Here is a 17,545-nt window from a genome sequence, read left to right on the forward strand (position 1 = left end):
GACAGAGCTGGTGGTGCTCAGGGGAAACCCGCCAGCCAGGAGCACAGGAGCGAGGGCTTTGCGTCACCCGCTTCTGCAGTTACCCGCCCACAGCTCTGGCCGCCGCTCTGCCCGCCAGGTGTGCCCTTGCCCGCCAGGTGTGCCCTTGCGGAGCTACCTGGGCTCCTTCCCACCACCTCCCTGCCCCCCTCCCTGCCCCCTGCCCCGCCCCGCCCCACCCCGTGCAGCAGTGCAGCTGCGCCTCTAAAGTCCCAGTTTCCCGGTTTCTGGGACTTCCCTGGCGATCCAGTGGTTAAGACTCCGCGCCTCCACTGCAGGCGGCACAAGTTCTATCCCTGGTCCAGGAACCAAGATCCTGCAGGCCCCGCGGCGAGGCCGAAAAAAACACAAGTCCCGGTCTCCACATCTGCTTCAGCCTCTCCGCCTCAGCTGATATTCTCAACTGTACATTTTTTTTTGTTTCTACCAAGCAGAGCCACGCTGTCTATTACTATTGCTGTTACCACCACCAGCATTACTTAAGCAACATTTCCTAAGACTGGGACCTAGGACAGCCGGGTTCAAACACATGCTCGTGGTGGGGTGAAGCCTGAATGGGACAAAGATCCCTGGGTCCCTTTCCCACGCTCCTCGCATGCCCACCGAATGCCTACGAAAGCCCGCGTCCAGGGGCCCGGGTTGGAGACTGCCTCCAGTGCTGACTCATCACGTGGCCTGGGGCACCCGACTGTCCCCCCTCCTGGCCTCCACGCGCCCGTGTGCAATGAAGAACACCACTGCTTCCCTTGTAACAACTCAAACCGTGTAAGCATCTGCCACTGATATTCGTGGTGGTCCCGTCAGCACCCTCACGAGGGCTTTGGAAAGAACAGCATCCTCGTGAATCTGCATTCATCAGCCCCAGACTCTCCCTTCTGGAAACGCAGACTCAACTTGACTTACATCTATTCCCCTGATGTGAGAGGTGCTGTTGCGAGGAGGGGGGCAGGGAATCTGTACTGACATTCCAGGGGTTCTAGAAGCTTCTCTCCACTCTCCTCTCCTCCCCAGGCCGGTGCCTCACAGGTAGGTCAGGCAGCCTGGCCTGGATTAGAGTCGCTGCTCAGCCCCTGCCCCCAGCCCTCCTCACATCTGCTCCGTTACTTAAACGCTCGCTTCTAGAACTTCCCTAGCGGTGCAGTGGTTAAGACTCGGCGCTTCCACCGCAGAGGACACTGGTTCCGTTCCTGGTCGGAGAACTGAGATCCCACATGCCGTGCAGTGCAGCCAAAGAATCTTAAAAATTAAAAAAAAATTGTTTTTAAATAAACACTTGCCTCCGGAAGAACCAGGGAGTGGAAATAACAGCCTTCAAAAGCCCCATCTGAACCCACCCTCCCAACACTCATTCACTGCATCCCAGGAAGCACGAGAGCGCAATTGTTCCCAGACTGGTGACTGCACTGAGGATGCTGGCATCTGCCTCCTGCTTCCAGGCCAGAGTCTCCAACAACAGGAAGGCGATAACAGAGGCTATAAGGCCGAGCGACAAGGGACAGATCCAGTCACAGAAGGAAAGCAGGCGACTCACAAAACCAACTCACAGGTATTCTCTGGGACGTGAAGGGCCGAAAAGGCCGCGGGGGCACACGGTGTCTGACCCACAGCCCAAACGCTCAGGGTTCGGAATGAAAAGGCCCCGGACCCACATCTGTGTGGGTGCTGCAGGGATAAACCCAAAGGTCCCAGAACTCAGGGGTCCCACAGCCTGCTTCCTTCAGGAGCATCCACGAACTCCCTGGGCCGGCCCAGGCCCAGGCCCGGGGCTGGGCGCTGTGACTGCCAGGATGGCCTCTCCTCTCTGGGACCTCATAGCTGGTACCAGGGGCCCAAACTGCCAGGCCACGGGCTGCGTCAGACCCAGAGGCATGTACAGTTTGACCCACCTGGGTTATCAAAATGGGGAAATTTCAGGCTTCCCTGGTGGCGCAGTGGTTAAGAACCCGCCTGCCAATGCAGGGGACACGGGTTCGAGCCCTGGTCCGGGATGATCCCACATGCCGCGGAGCAGCTAAGTCCATGTGCCACAACTACCGGGCCTGCGCACCTAGAGCCCGTGCTCCGCAACAAGAGAAGCCACGGCAAAGAGAAGCCCACGCACCGCAACGAAGAGTAGCCCCCGCTCGCCGCAACTAGAGACAGTCCGCGCGCAGCAACAAAGACCCAATGCGGCCAAAAACTAAAACAAAAATAAATAAATAAAATTTTTTTTTTAATGGAGAAATTTCACAAGGCTATCTGAAACTGCTCTCCTCTCCAGAAAAATGAGAAGATGGGCCCACCAGGTCCTCCAGCCCTAACTGGCTGGAGCTGAGCAGCGATTCCCCAGTTTCCCAGAGCCCCTCCACCCCAGCCTGCTTCACCGCCAGCCCTTCTCTGCTCTGTACCCATTTTACAGATAGATCATCTCAGGTCTAAGCCATGTTATACCGTTAAGTAGCTAGGAGTTACTGTTTCTCAGACTTGCCCAAGTCTAAGAAATACCTGGGGCTACTGTGGATTTTATTACAAGGCACGGATGGGAAATACTTTCAGGCTAGCCCAAGCCACGGACCCCAGGGTCCTCCCCAAGCCCCTGTACTGGGCTCCACCATCCTGCTGCTACCTGGCTGGACATACACTCACAACGGAGTGTACACCTCACGTCCTCCCCAGCACATTCCGCACTGCCAAGTGGACCCTTAAGAAAGTTTACTAAATGAACACATAATTCTCCCAAACTCACACAGCCAAGAAGGGGGCCCAGATCCCTAGCCTGCTGATTCCCAGGCTGACAGGGAACCAGGTGGGTTCTGAAACTAGACACACCTGGGCTCTCATCCTGCCCTGTCACTTATTACCTGTGTGACCTTGGACTAGTGTGTTCACCTCTCTGGGCCTCAGGAACCTTCACTTTTAAAAAGGGGTTGGGAGTGGGGGTGGGGGGATGTTTCCTCACATTCTTACGGAGAAGTGATGTACACAAAATGATTTCTGCTCAGTAATGCAGGTGATTACTATTATCTACAGTTCACCCGGGCAGGTGAAGCCAGAGGGGGAATTGGCCATAGGTCAGGTCAAGGGAAGGAAAAAGATGTCACCAGTTCCACTGCTGAGCTCCAACTCCAGCTTTCCTTACTCCTAATGATCAGGCTGAATCGTGGTGACTCCAGGGCCACTCTCAACTCTGACTCTGACTCTGTGTGGCCTGGCGAGGCAACTGTATTCCCACCTCCTCCACCTTCGAGAGGTGGCCAGCTCAGCGGGACAAACCCAAGCCCCTTTTTCTCCAGGTCACCTTGCTCCTCGGTCACCTTCAACGGTCTCCCTCTCCCAGGCAGCATTCCTGGACTAACCAGGAATGAGGCCTGAAGAACCACCACCTCTGAAGCATAGCTAGTACCCAACCCCTTCACCCTCAGACAAAAGAAGAAAAAGATAAAGCAAGTCTCACAAAGATACTGTGACACTTAAATCCTTCCTAATCCAATGGCATCCACGAGCTTTTTCACAGAGCTGATGGGGAGGCTTGAGGCCAGTGTGAGGTAGGGTACATCTAAGGTCACACTGTGGAGGTGAAAACCCAGGTCAGAGGTGGGAAATGCCAGAATTAGATTCTCCACTTTCCACACCCCAAAGCTCACATGCAGTGGCGGGATTCCCCGAGGCTCTCTCCTCAAAGCCACATCCCAGCTACCACAAATCTCAGATGTGCGTCTGGTTCAGAGGGTGTGAGGACCCAAGATGCTCACCTAGTTCAGTGACTCCAAAACTCTGGTCCTTTAGTTTTCACTGGTTGACAACAAAATAAGAAAAATGAAGATGGGATAGATTCTCATAAACTCAAACCCATCAAATTTCAAGTAGTGACCGTCCTTTATTCTGGAATCATGCACTCCCATCTTTTTTAGTGTCAGAATGGTCTTCCTTTCATGAAACATCAGCAAAAGTAGCTGACAGCTTGTTTTTTTAAATTATTGCCCATATTTTGCAAAATGATAAGATAATAACATTGATATCAGTTCCCAGCTTTTTTTTTTTAACTTCATGAAATCAATGTCTGGGAACCACATGCACACCCTGCCCTTGAGAAGGTGACAAATTCCAACTGTTCCTTTTTTGCTTCTCAAAACCCAGGAAAAAAATCCTGGTGTCTCACTCAAGACTGTTAGGGCCAAATGTCTTTGCTGAGTTCTAAATAGCCTCCTACCAGCTGCAGTTCAAATCCATGTCCCCTCCTCCTGCCTTCAACACACAAGTCACAACCCTGCTGGGGCTTAGATGCTGCTTCTTGAGACCTTTTCCAACTTGCTTAAGGCACCAAAATTAACACCCTTCCCATCCCAGATCGGGGGGGGGGGGGGGGGGAAGCAATGGGCCACCTCCCTGTTCTGAAAAAGGCCCTGCGAGAAAAACGCCTGTCTTCCCAGAGAGGCTAAGGAGGCCTGCACTCAGGGGACAGAGTTGGGAGGGATCTTGAGGATCCCAGAGTTCAGCCTCACCCTGCCCCCACTGTACAGATGGGACAGTTGAGGCACAGAGAGGGAAAGAGATCAGCCCAAAGTCACAAAGACAGCAGGAAGGCCAAGAGCACACCAGCCTCCCTTTGAATCTACCAGGGCCAATCTTCCAACACCTTCAGGGTGGCCTTGAACACGCTGCAGGATACCACCTCCTTCCAGGTGTGCTCCATAAATGCTGCCCACCAACTGCAATTCCGTCCTGGCCCAAGCAGCACTCCCTCCCCTCCCGGAGTCAAGCAGCTCCAAGGATGGACCTGGGGCCCTGACAACAAAGTCACCCCCACTAAACCCCGCCACCTCCAAATCCCAAACTTCCCTAATAGTGAAATCTCTGCCCAACTTTCTAGAAGAGCCCACGTGTGCAGGTCCCATCCCCACAACCGCTCCCCTTGCAGTTGACACTGACTTGATGTCCAGACCCAAGGCCAACTCCAGTCCAACTCTCAGAAACTTAAGTGTGACCAGCTTCTCCATCCAATGGATCTTAGTGGCCTCAAAGGAGGCCTTGGACCCTAAGATCCAAGCTTCCACTCAGTGGCAATTTCCCTGCAGGCTCCTTGGCATATGGCCTCTACTTGTGTACCTCCAGTGACGGGGAGCTCAGTGCCTAGCAGAGCAACTCATTCCAATACCACTTGGCTATACCTCGTCTTCCAAGATATGATCCTTCAACTGGCTGATGGCCATTACCATACACCTTCACTTCCTGGGTAAAACAACCCAATTCCTCCTTCAAATTCACCTCACCTGATATGGTATCCAGACTCTTCTCTCTCTCGAGGTTGACTTACCCACGAGGGTAAATCATTACAACCCACTTGGAACACAATCTCCTACATGTGGCCTGACCCTCTCACTCTGTACAGTGGGACTGTTACCTCCCTCATGCTGGGTAAAACACTTCCACTAAAATGCAGCCTAAGATTCCCAGGTCCTCTGCCACATCCACTAGTGACTCAGCCTGTAACTGGCCAAAAGCCCTCAGCTCATCTCCCAGGAGCTGCAGGCAAATAGGTCTCGGTTCACTCACTACCACCCTGTGAAGTCTTCCATTTTACAGATGAGAACACTGAGGCAGTGAGATTAAGTCATTTCCAGGAAGTCAGGCTTGTAAGCAGCAGAGCAGGAATTTGAATTAGGGTGGGGTTTTCTGGCCCCAGGGCCCATGCCCTTAATTATTGCTCTCTGCTCTGGTTGTAGTTAATTTTTTTTTTGAAAGGGGAGAGTCCAAGTACAGAAATTGACCTTGATCCCAAACACATTTCACCTTGTTCTGCAGGAAGGAAGCTGCCACTCTGGGCGCATTCCCCTCTACCCTCTTCCCCTGGGCCACCTCTCCCTTCTCTCTCCCCTCCCCAGCCGTCAGGATAAAGTTGGCCCTCCCCTCCCCACAGGACCACCCTCATCCTCACCCTCAGAAATCTCAGAAGGACATCTTGGAGGAAGGCATTCAAAGTTCCACTGAGGGAGGGCCCTCAGGAGGATTCCTCCCCAAGAGAGAATTCTAGCCCACAGGCAGGAAAAAACAGGTAAGATGTGAGAGGCTATTTTTCCCTGCAGCCTGAGGCCTGCTTCTCTCCTTCTCTCCTTCTCTCCTTCTCTCAGGGACTGCCAAGGGCAAGGAGGCCCAGAGAAACCCCATCAATTGGCCTAAACGCCTGGCTGAGGCCACCGGGCCAACAGGGGGCTGCTAAGAGTCAGTGGCCGAGCAAGAGCCCGGTGCCAGCCTCGCGGGAACCTACCGGAAGGGATGAAAAATGTGTAGCCCTGTTTCAGCTCAATTCTTTGGCATCGCTCCACACGGTCTCCCAGGAAGATGTCGCTCTGTTTGCCTGACAGCACCCACTCCTCATACAGTGCCAAATTGTGCAAGGTTGGAGGAATCAGCCAAAAGATCTTAGGAGGAAAAGGAAGCAATCAGTTAAAGATCCAAGCCAAAGTCTCTGATTTCTTCCAGGCTCTGCCACAACCGAGAAGACAGCCCCACCTGCCTGGGAGCAGGGAGGATGGGGGAGGACACATCCCCGGGGACCCTTCCAGGACCAGGCCCCAAAGGTCTCTGGGGTGGCAGGGAAGGCTGTGCCGCCCTTCTGGGACACCCCTTGCCCGCCTTTAGAGAACCTCCGTTCCAGCTGAAACACCAGGGTGGGAAAAGACTTCCTGGACTAAGTGGAACATTCTTTCTCCTGAGCCGTGGGCTTGTCAGGGAGGTGGGGGAAGAAGAAGGGGAATTTCCTAAGTTGTAGGATAAAATGGCCCAATAAATAAAACCAGCTTGTGCTGGCTCTGGAGAAGGAAGAAAAACATCTGGAACCAAGAGGGATGACTTCCTACCCGGAATTTCTCCCAACACATTCGGCTAAGAGAAATGCACACGCAGACCCAGAGGAGCAGGGCAGCACACACGGATTCTCAAAGGGCACCCACGTCCGTGCAGGGACCCCTAGGTCCCCACGTGGACGTGCACACAGGAGCAGACACAGCAGGCGCACCCTGAACAAATGCCTCACCTCCTTTCTCTGGGTGATGTCTGTCCCTCATGTAAACTGTTCTTGCAGGCAACTAGACTTTTAAGTTAAAAGGTCCCAGTGCTGGAGCTGAAATTATAGCTGGGGGAAATGAATGCTGGAGGTTCTTGGGAGCCAAATCTGGAGTTCTAATCTGGCCCAAGATGCGCAGGACACTGGACTGGGTAAGCAGGTGTGAAAGGGTGACCAGATGTGATGCAAAAGAGTTGACCTTGACCTTTCCCTCCAGAAGAAGACAAAGGGTGAGAAAGTCCTCACAGGGTGCGGGGGGTGGGGGTGGGGTGGGGGGGGGGGGGTCTGGCTGGGGCAGAGGCAGAAGCAGAAAGGTGAGCGAGCCCCTCCATGCACAAACAGCCAGGCATGTACAGAGATTTAAAGAGACTCAACTCACCTTCCCACCCCGGAAAACATGGTACCAAACGGAAGTGCCTCCAAAGTCGATGTGGAAGTCAGTGAAACAACCTTTCACGCTCATCAGACAGTACCTGCAGCACAGAAGTGGGGAAGCAGAAAAATAATTCAATGCCTGAATCACAGGAGGTGAGCAAACAGCTTCAGAGATGCTTGACCTGCTGCCCTTTTATAAACGCTGACACTGGGGAATTTTCTTTTTTTTTAGACCCGAATCTAATCGGAGTTCCCCATGGGGGAAGCCCCTGTGATCAGGTGGCGAATCTCAAGCACTGGCTACCTGCCCCCAAGGCTGGGAGAGGCATTTTTGTTTTCAGGTTCCTGCGCAACCCACAGAGAGAGCTGGCAACCCACAGGCCACTTGGTTCCTTCCTCGCAGCCGGTTTTTACTCTTGCCCCACCCCTGCCTCCTACCCAAGCAAGAGGCTTCATTTCTGCCCCTTCCAGCTCCTCTACCTGCAGTTCTCCCAAGCTGCCAGGCCCCTTTGCAGCAGCTGGGCCCTCTGGAATTCAGCTGTAAACCACCTGCATAGCTTGCCAATTACTAGTCCCCATTCATCTCCTCATTCATTCAACAATCATGTACTGGGCTTCCCTGGTGGCGCAGTGGTTGAGAGTCCGCCTGCCGACGCAGGGGACGCGGGTTCGTGCCCCGGTCCGGGAGGATCCCACGTGCCGCGGAGCGGCTGGGCCCGTGAGCCGTGGCCGCTGAGCCTGCGCGTCCGGAGCCTGTGCTCCGCAGCGGGAGAGGCCACAACAGCGAGAGGCCCGCGTACCGCAAAAAAAGAAAAAACAAACAACAATCATGTACTGAGAGCCAACCAGTGGTCCAGCCCAGACCTAGGCACGGCACTTAGAGAAACGCAAAAGACCCCTGCCACTAAGGATGAAACACTCTTACGGAAGTACTACCCCGGGAAAGTTAAATGGCAAGACGAACTGCAAATGATTGCAAAGTAAGCAACGCAGCTGAAAGTACAAGGGTACCAGCCGTAAAAGACCAGTGTATAATTCCACGTATGAAATGTCCAGAGTAGGCAGATCTACAGAGACAGAGAGCAGGTTAGCAGTGCCCAGAGGCTGGGGGTGTTGGGAGGAAATGGGGAGTGACTGCGAATGGGTACAGGGCTTCGTTGTGGGGTGACAAAAACGTTCCAAAATTGATGGTGGTTGCACAACTCTGTAAACATACTAAAAAACACTGAATTGTACACTTTAAGTGGATGAATGGTATGTGAACTGTACCTCAATAAAGCTGCTAAAAAAAAAGTAAAGCGATAAAGACCCTGGAGGTGGTGGGGGTGGGGTGGCAGACAAGGGAAGGAAGGAGTCAAAGAGGGAGAGTGCGCCCCGAGCGGCTTGGACAGAGGGAGGGCATTCGGCAGAAGAAACGTGCCAGCAGCCCCCCTTCTAAGCTCTAGCAACTGCCAGACAACCCACCCTTCCTTAAAGGAACTCACGCGTCCCCTCCCTCCTCCCTCCACTTGCTGCCCTCCTAGGGGTGGGCGGAGCTTAGGAGGAGGGGAGACAGACAGGCTTCCAGGTCCGGGCCTGGCAGTGCCAGGGCCCCCTCCCTCTCGGCCACCCCTTCCCCCAAGAGCAACAAGAGCACGGCTGGGGCAGTCCCCCACGGCTCCCGCTCCCACACCTTGGCACCTCCGGAGGCCCGCATACACATGCTTACCCCACTGACCTCTTTTCCCCGCTGCACTTTGCTTTTTCCACGGTTTGGGAAGAGGAGAGGAATGGGGCGGGGTCGGGCAGGGAGGAGCCAGCAGCCTGAGAGGAGATAATGGTGGGGGCCAGGGGGTACGTGGGCTGAGCTGGTTAGGAGGCTGGAGGGTTCCAGGCTCCCCCTCCCTCTGGTTGCCTTTTGCACCTCACATTCAGGTGGACCCGGGGCTCGGCAGTATGCAGGCGGCGTGCCCCGCGTCCCTCCTCCGGATAGGCTGGAAGGAGCCTTAACCATGTGTCTGCAGGAGGCTGACAAATCAGAAGGGCTTCCTGCACATCAGAGCCCCGCTGCCTAGCAACGCCATCGGAGGGGTGTAGTTGACAGCACAGGACGCAGCCCTGTCACGAAGACAGGCGCGGGCTGTGCTGCTGGCGCTGGGGTTGTTAAAGTCCCAGCTCCGGCTCCAGCTCCGGCTCCACACCCTGCTGCCTCCTCCCAGCCCACCCAAGCCAGGTCCCCACTCTGAAGGCCTGGGTGATTCTCTTCTCTCCATGGAACTGGAGGGGTAGGGGGCCTGCTAAAGCCCCAGTCCACCCCACCCCCATGGACCACGCCGGCCTCTTCTCTCCAAGCACCACTTCAAAATATTAGTCCTCATTTTCCTAAAATCACTCTTCCTCTCGGTTTTCTTCTTCTCTTTCTTTAATCTAACCTTGGTTTCCACCTCCTCCAGGCCTGAGCAGAACACAGTCCAGGGAAAACAATTTAAGTGTTTGTGGGGTGGAGAAAGGCGAGGTGCTTCCTTCGGTCTGCAGCTGGATACCCACCTAGGGGCCCAAAGCATAAAGGAGAGGAGCTTGGCTCTTGGGCTCCAGGACCCAAGTCTCCCTGGCCAAACAGGTCGTCCACCTCCAAACTGCCAATCTCCTGCCGCAGTTCCAGCCTCCCCAGCACACGCGGAAACGGAATCCCTGCGAGCTGCGGCTGCTGCGTACAAGGGAAAGTTCTCCAAGTTGAGCCTGCGTCTACTCTGCCCTCCCAGTCACCCTCCAGCACCCTCCGAGGCCCCTCGGAGCTTGGGGGCGCCACTTCCAGCCCCGCCTCTCCATGAAAGGCCCCTCCTCCCATGTCCCTCATTTCCTGGCTGCCAGGCCTGGGCCGCCCCTCCTGCCGGGCAAGTGCACGCTTTAGGGTGGCCAGGGGAGCTGGGACGGGGCAGCTTTTGTCCCGGGCCCCTGCAGCCGTCACCCCGCCTGCCTCCTCGCCTGCCCCGCACTCATTCCGCGTTTGCCCCCTCACTCCTGCTTCTCGCTCGCTCTGGCGTGACGCCTTTGCACTGACCTCTAACAGCTTCCTCTTCCAAAGCACACCGCAGTCACATGGGCACCCCGGCTCGGTGCCACGGCCGCTAAGCTCTCGCCGCGGCCGGCCAGCCGGCCTGGTTTCCGCCTCGGCCGCCCCCTGCCCGGAAAGCCGCGCCCCTCGACACCCCCACTCACGGCGCGGGCGGCTTCTGTGTAGGACACCCTCCAAGTTGGCGGCTGAAAATCCCGCACCCCCGACCTAAGCCTTTGGGGGGTTCCCGCGTCCCAAGGCCGGGGCTGGCTGGGGAGGAGCGTGGTAGGAGGGGGCGCTGCACCTGCAGCACCAACTTTGGGGCGCTGCCTCGGGTCTGGGGAGGCGGGGCAGCCCCACCCCGCCCTTTTCCCTCCAACTTAGCGAAACTCCCCCGGCGGCCCAGGCGGCGGCCCCTCGGGCAAAGGTCTGGCGGGGGTACCTGGAAAGCTGGCACCGGGTGACGGGGCTGGAGGCGGCGCCGAGCGCGCGTGCACACACGCTACACACTTACAGGCAGCCCCGGGAGACACAAAGAGCGGCTCCGTGACGCCTACCGTGCAACCCGCGGGAGGGAGGCGACCCACACCCCGCCCCGGCGCGCCCCGAAGGAGTGAGGGGCTCCCGGGCACCCCCGGGTCCGCGGGGCGCAGCGCAGGAACGCCCGCCCGGCCCCGCCCGCGGTTACCCTCGACTGCAGCGCGACTCCCGGGTGTCCCCTTTGGCGGCTGAGGCTCGACGCTCGTCCGGCCCCGGCGACCAGAACCGAGCCCCCTCCACGGTGCCGCCAGGCCCCTGTCGAGGGCCGCGGAACCCTCGCTCGCTTCGTTCCTTTCTCGGGGAGCCGGCAGCAGCCTGCGCTCATCCCCGCGCAGAAACTGAACACCCGCGCGGCACGGCGGCTGCCAGGGAGGCGGAGGGAGGCCGCCGCGGCGACAGGGAAGCGCGCCCGACCAGCGCCAGGGGACGCCGCCGCCGCCCACGGCCGCCCCATCGCCCGGGCTGGGTGGGGGCACGAGGGTAGCTCTCCCCACCTCCATTCTACCGGCAGGCGCTCGGGGACTCCCGCACGCCCAGTTTTCAGGGAGTGTGGACGCCGTCCTGCTTCTGAAGGCGACGACCCAGCAAAACCACCTTCCTGAAACGCACCCCTCAGGGCAAAGCTATAGAAAGGACCAGTGCCAGGGGGTGGAGGGCTTGTCTGATCCCGGGTATGGCAGCCCAGAGGTCAGGGATGCGGCTCGGGCCCTAAAACAGACTAGCTGTGACCTTGGACAACCACTTCCCCTCGCTCAGCAGCTTCCTTGCCCTGGGGGCAGGGAGGCGACCTGACGTTCATCTGCAATCTAAGATGCCCTTGCGCCTGCCCGTACCTGCCCCCTTAGTAGCTGTGTAACCCCACATCGTAGAACTATTGTGGGAATGCATTGAGATAAAACACTTTGATTACTTAATCCAATCTTCACAACAGCCCTGTAAGGTCATTTGCAGGACTGTACCCATTTTACAGATGAGAAAGCACGACAGGGCTCAGAGGTGGTGACGCACCCTGATCACTACCCTCGTAGTGGGGTGCTTACCCAAGCAGCCTGTCTCAGAGTTTCTCAGCCCTTCTCCCCAGGTCTCCCTGGTAAATCCCAAGATCTCAAGAAGCAGAGTCTGCTGGTTACAGCCAAACCTCAACCACTAACTGAAGAAGTCAGTCCAGCTCAAATCAGAAATCCCCCTTCCAGGGCATGCTCATCAGGACCACGGCCCTCCTCCCATCCCACCCTTCCCCCATAAACCACAAGGGGGGCCAGGAGATGGTGGTATGGTGTCTGCAGGGGCAGAACTCAAACTTCTCGATTCTTTGGCAAAATCCCATTCCCTGGGCTACCCAGCATTATTAATTAATAGGTTCCAAAGATCAAGTGCTTATAATTAGAGCTGCTTACACGCACGGTATCATATTATCCTTAAAACAACCTAATAATCCCCATTTTAGGGAACTGAACATTAAGCCATTTAAAGGTCGCCCTGGTCCAGGGTGTTGCTTCCTTGTGTCATTTACTGGATGGCTCACCCATTCGTACCTCCCTGATGGCCTGCTGTGAGGTTAAACTGTAAACTCCCTGGAACTGGCTGAATTTTTTACCTTCTGTACGCTTTGCCTATTTAAAAGAAAAGATAGTAATGACAAAGACTATCCCCGACCTTGGATTTGAGCACCAGTCATTGAATTCAATGAACTCCGAGAGGAGAAGGCCCTGACGACAGGACCAGGCTGTCCACATGGGAGACATACTACTTTTTTCTTTTTTTTTATTTTGTATTTTGGCTGCACCACGCAGCATGCAGGATGGTTCCCCAGCCAGGGATTGGTTCCCCGGGCCTCCGCAGTGAAAGCACCAAATCCTAACCACCAGACCACCAGGGAACTCCCCCATGTTACTTTTTAAGTCACAAATGCCCAGATCCTTGTGAGTAGGGACCACACCAGATTCATCTGTGTAAGCGCAGCACTCAGCAACAGCCCTATAATTATTCTAAAAAGCTATGTGACACTGGGCCAAATCTTTCCCCCTTCTGGATCTCAGCATCCCATTTGTTAAAACTAGTCAGGGCCCTCTAACTGGTGGCCCTTACAGATCAAACCAGGCCCTAGATATGCTTGGTTTGGCAAGCATTCTTTAAAAAAAAAAAAAAATTTTTTTAAGGGCTGCCTCTCCAGTTATCCAGAAGCCACACCAGCCCCTACTGTCTTACACTCAGCTGCTACATCCATTACTGCATTGAACCACTATGATTTCCAGCTTCCTTGTCTGTTAAATGAGGATAGTAACCTGCTTCCAGTATCATTGAGATCTGTGTGCTAAGTGTCTAATACAGCACCCGGGGCCATACATGGCACCACAGGAAAGGCTGGCTCTCTTTGTTCTTCTTTTCGAGGTAAAGGGAAAAAGCCAGGAATCCAGAGACCTGGGTCCGGGGCGTGGCCCACATGGCCCACATCAGCAGCCTCTCTAGGTCAGTTTCTCTATGTGATATATTACACAGGGACGCTCATTTATGATGCCAGCAAACACGGTTGATCAGTGAGAAGGTAAATATCGGCTGTAGATGCCTTATGCAAATGTGAGGGAAGGGAGATTAAAAAGCAGAGGATGCCAGCTGCAGCCCCCGTGTGTCTACAGGAGGCCACGTAGACAAACATCTTATCCCAACCACATTTCACATCCAGTGCAGGCTCCATCCTCTCTACATCACGGAGGGAGGCAGGGCAGGGATGACAGGATCCCCACTTTGTAGAGGGAAAACTGAGTCTCTAAGAGGAGATGAAAGAATTGCCATAGCTCAGGGAGTGACAGAGGCAGCCCCGAAACCTGGCCGCCCTACTGCCTGTCTTCATCCTGTCTCAGCTGCGTACCCCCAGAAAGTACATGGGAAGAAAATGCAGTCAATCTTCAATTCTGGGGGGCCAAATGTAGGCTTTACACGGGATCCCCTTTTGGCTGGGCTTCTGAGCTCTTTCAGTCCACTGTATAGCTCTAATACACCAGCAGACCTCATTTCTGCAAGCCCAGTGGGCTACAGGAGCAGGTGAGAACAGAAAAGACTCAACTAATTTCTTCCTGGAATGTGTTAAAATACCCAACGGTCCTAAGTGAAAAAGGTGTGCCCATGTCATAGACCCAGGAGATTGTAGAGGTTTTAAAACCTGTCCACAAAGTCTTTGAGAGCTCCCCACCCCTTCCAGAGGCAGAGCCAAATTCCCCTCACTTGAGTGTGGGCTAGACTTCGTGACTTGCTTTTAACTACTATAATATGGCAGAAGTCAACAGTATGTGACTTCCAAAATTAGGTTATAAAAGGCACTGTGGCTTCCTCCTTGCTCTCTCTCAAACCATTTCTGGCGGAGGGCAGGAAGCTGCCATGTCATGAGGACACTCAAGCAGTACTATGGAGAGGCCTACATAGTGAAGAACTGAGGCCCAGGCTTAAGTTTTGGGTTTTGTTTTGTTTTGTCGTGCAGCGCAGCTTGTGAGATCTTAGTTACCCGACAGGGGACTGAACCCGGGCCCTAGGCAGTGAAAGCACAGTCTTAACCACTGGACAGCCAGGGAATTTCCCAGGTCTAAGTTTTGACACAAGCTCATTCAAGACTCTGAGCCAGAATCACCCAGCTAAGCCACCCCCAGATTCCTGCCCTACAGAAGCTGTGACAGATTGATGCTGCTACGACATAAATTTGTTTAAGTTGTGAAGTTTTAGGGTAATCTGTTATGCAGCAATAAACAACTAATACAGGGGTACTTCCAAATCATTGTCACTGTTTGTACGATTATGGAATTTTCCAAGACAAATAATTCTGTACAGCCAAAACATTTCTGTGGGGCAGCAATTAGGGGCGGCGGGGGGGCCGTAGCAGAAATTCACGGCGCAGCTGATATTCAGCCTACCCTGGCATCATCTTTTCCCTTTATCCTGCTTCTTCATGACACTTATCACCTCCTAAATTATATTATTCACTTGTTTGCTGGCCTGTCTCTTCTCCCAGCCAGAATACAAGCTCCATAAGAAGAGGGACTTGGTTTATTCACTGTATTCTACCAACTACTTAAAGGAGTGTCTTGCACAAAATACAAAGTAAATGCAGCAAGAGGGAACTAATACACTAGTATACTCTTTTTTTCTTTTTTTTTTTGGCCATGCCATGCAGCTTATGGGATCTCAGTTCCCCAGCCAGGGATCGAACCTGGGCCACAGCAGTGAAAGCACCAAGCCCTAACCACTGGACAGCCCGGGAATTCCCACACTAGAATACTCTTTAGAAATCTTTGTCTCCCACAAAGTTGCAACTACCCCTTCGACAACTGTCTCCACCCCTTGTCTTAAATACCTGAACCAAAAACCCATTTAAATTCCTAACCCCCTCACCATGATCAAACGACATAAATCCTGGAACCAGGGAGAAGTCAGTCATGGGTTTGTAACCCTCCTCTTGTCCCCCCTGCAAACCCTCCGTTCAGGTGGCCTTTCAGCTGTCTCCACTCTCCAGGCACCTCCAGCATGGAGGCTCTGTGATTTCTAGAAAGTGTCATTTTAATTAAATTCCAAAGAACCATGCTACGATCCCAGAGGACTTCATCATCATGGGATTTTTACCTTGCTTATTAACTGAAATCAGCATTCTTTTCAGCCGAACAAGTGGACTACTTCCAAGGTGACGATTTCCTTCCTAACAAGGTTCAAATCCTATAACAAGTTCCCACGGCCACTGACAGGGTTTGTAAATCTATTTGCCACATAGTCCAACCAATATGTCCAAGACACGTGGTTCTAGAAAACTGTGTGTGAGCCTTTTTCTGCTAATTAGATAGAATTCTCAACGTACTAACAGAGCTTACTATCTAAAGGAAACTTTCAATAAAGTGTGGAATATACTGAATATCTCAGAGAGGCCAAGTAGATGTTAACTGAAATCTGTCACCCAAGGCTGTCTATTTTAGCTTCCTAAATACGGGTCCTGTTTGTCCTGTGCTCTCCTCTAACCCTCATCTAGGCAGTGGTTCCTCAGACCACTCCGCCCCCACCTCCTTCAATCCACACGGCAGCTGCAGCATTTGCAGAATACAAATCTGAACACATACCTCTCTGCTTAAAAGCTCAGAGGTTTCCGACTGCTCTTAGGAGCAATACAGACCCCTCACTATGACACTGTCAGGCCCTGTCAGCCTGACCCACCGCATATCCCGCACCATTGACCTTCCCTTGATCTGCTCCGGCCCCACTGGCCTTTCTTTGGCAAGTCCTTCAGCTCCACCCTGTCCCCAGCCCTCGCGCCACCATCCCAGGCTCTCTGCACACAGCTAGAAGAGCTCTTCCCAGGCCTCTTTACTTAAGTAACCCCTCTCCCCTTCAGACTGCAGCTCAGGATGGCCTGCCCTGCCCTCCCGAACCTGGTGAATCCTCCAGCACACGCTCCCATGGCACCCTGGACCTCCGCCTTGTGGTCTCATCACAGCTGCAAATTTCCACTTGTTTCTCTGACTGTTGGATTAACATCTGTCTCCTGAACAGACTGTAAGCTCCACGAGGGCACGGAGATCATCTGGTTTTCTCCCTGCTGTATTCCAGTGCCCAACACCAATCGGTTCAGTTTACAGGCTGAATCAACCAATCACTCAATCAACGAGGGTCAGGATCTGCCTCTCACTAATCTGAGTCTCACGCTCCTTCCTCAAGCTCTGCCTCCGTGATTCCATCAAGGACCTTGGCACTTGCCTACTGCCAGCCCTCCCTCACCTCCATCCCATCTCCTCTGTCCTTTAAAGCCCAGGTCAATATCCCCTCCCAGATGATTTCCTGATGCCAGCAGCCCAAAAGGATTCCTTCTCTCCCCATTTGCCTTCTGGGAACCTGTTTCCCTCAGCCTAGGATGAGAGCTGCACCTTCCCCTCATGTTAATGGCACGTTCTCCAGAAGGTAGGGGCTTTTAGTCCTGTTCATCTTTTACTTCCCTGTTCCAAGGGCTCCATAAATTTTGACGTGATCGGATCGGAACAAAACAGAACTGAAAACCCTCCTACCAACCCCTCCTTGAGCCCAGTCTTTCCCTTTGAGGCAGCCCAGATCCAAGGGGTGTAAGGAGCTTCAGCTTTGAGGGTAGAAGAAAATGTCTGAGAGGTAATTAAAGAGAGAGAGAGCTTGAAAGCAAAACCCTGAGAAGCCCAGGGCCAGCGTGTTGGCCTCCCTTACAAAGCCTGGCACAGAGTTTGCATTCGATATGCACTGAACGAAGGGCTGAGTGAATGAAAAGTTCACGGCCTTTAAGCTCCTGGAGTCATTCCTGGCAGCGGGGCTGAGCAGAGAGATGCTGATGGATTTGGAGGCACCAGAGCCAACTCTTCTAGGAAGCCCAAAGCAATAGTTCTGCCTGGGCCACCAGCATCTCCTTCTCATTTTGAAGATGGAAACACAGAGGGCCTGAAGTGGTAGGGGCCCCAAGGTGACCTCCTCATCCCAAGCGTCCGCCACTCAAGTCCTAGAACATGGAAGGTGCTCGTAGCTAC

At 54.1% G+C, this 17,545-nt stretch overlaps 1 protein-coding gene across 11 annotated transcripts in view; it reads right to left on the reverse strand.

The window, feature by feature from the left end:
• KDM2B (lysine demethylase 2B) overlaps positions 1–17,545 on the reverse strand; it is a 120,985-nt gene that overhangs the window by 75,337 nt on the left and 28,103 nt on the right. For 6 of the 11 annotated variants that reach the window (XM_067015635.1, XM_067015633.1, XM_059039546.2 and 3 more), the window contains 2 exons: positions 7,461–7,554; positions 6,284–6,437 (listed from right to left, as the gene is read on the reverse strand). In XM_067015635.1, coding sequence (XP_066871736.1) covers positions 6,284–6,437; positions 7,461–7,554 — 248 coding nt within the window. Of the gene's footprint in view, positions 1–6,283; positions 6,438–7,460; positions 7,555–9,173; positions 9,466–10,496; positions 10,811–10,932; positions 10,952–11,178; positions 11,446–17,545 lie in introns of those variants that run through there. The other 5 variants (XM_067015640.1, XM_067015638.1, XM_067015639.1 and 2 more) reach the window with 4 other exon arrangements.

This window comes from Kogia breviceps, chromosome 15 (genome assembly GCF_026419965.1).
Source record: "Kogia breviceps isolate mKogBre1 chromosome 15, mKogBre1 haplotype 1, whole genome shotgun sequence".
NCBI classification, from domain to species: domain Eukaryota; kingdom Metazoa; phylum Chordata; class Mammalia; order Artiodactyla; family Physeteridae; genus Kogia; species Kogia breviceps.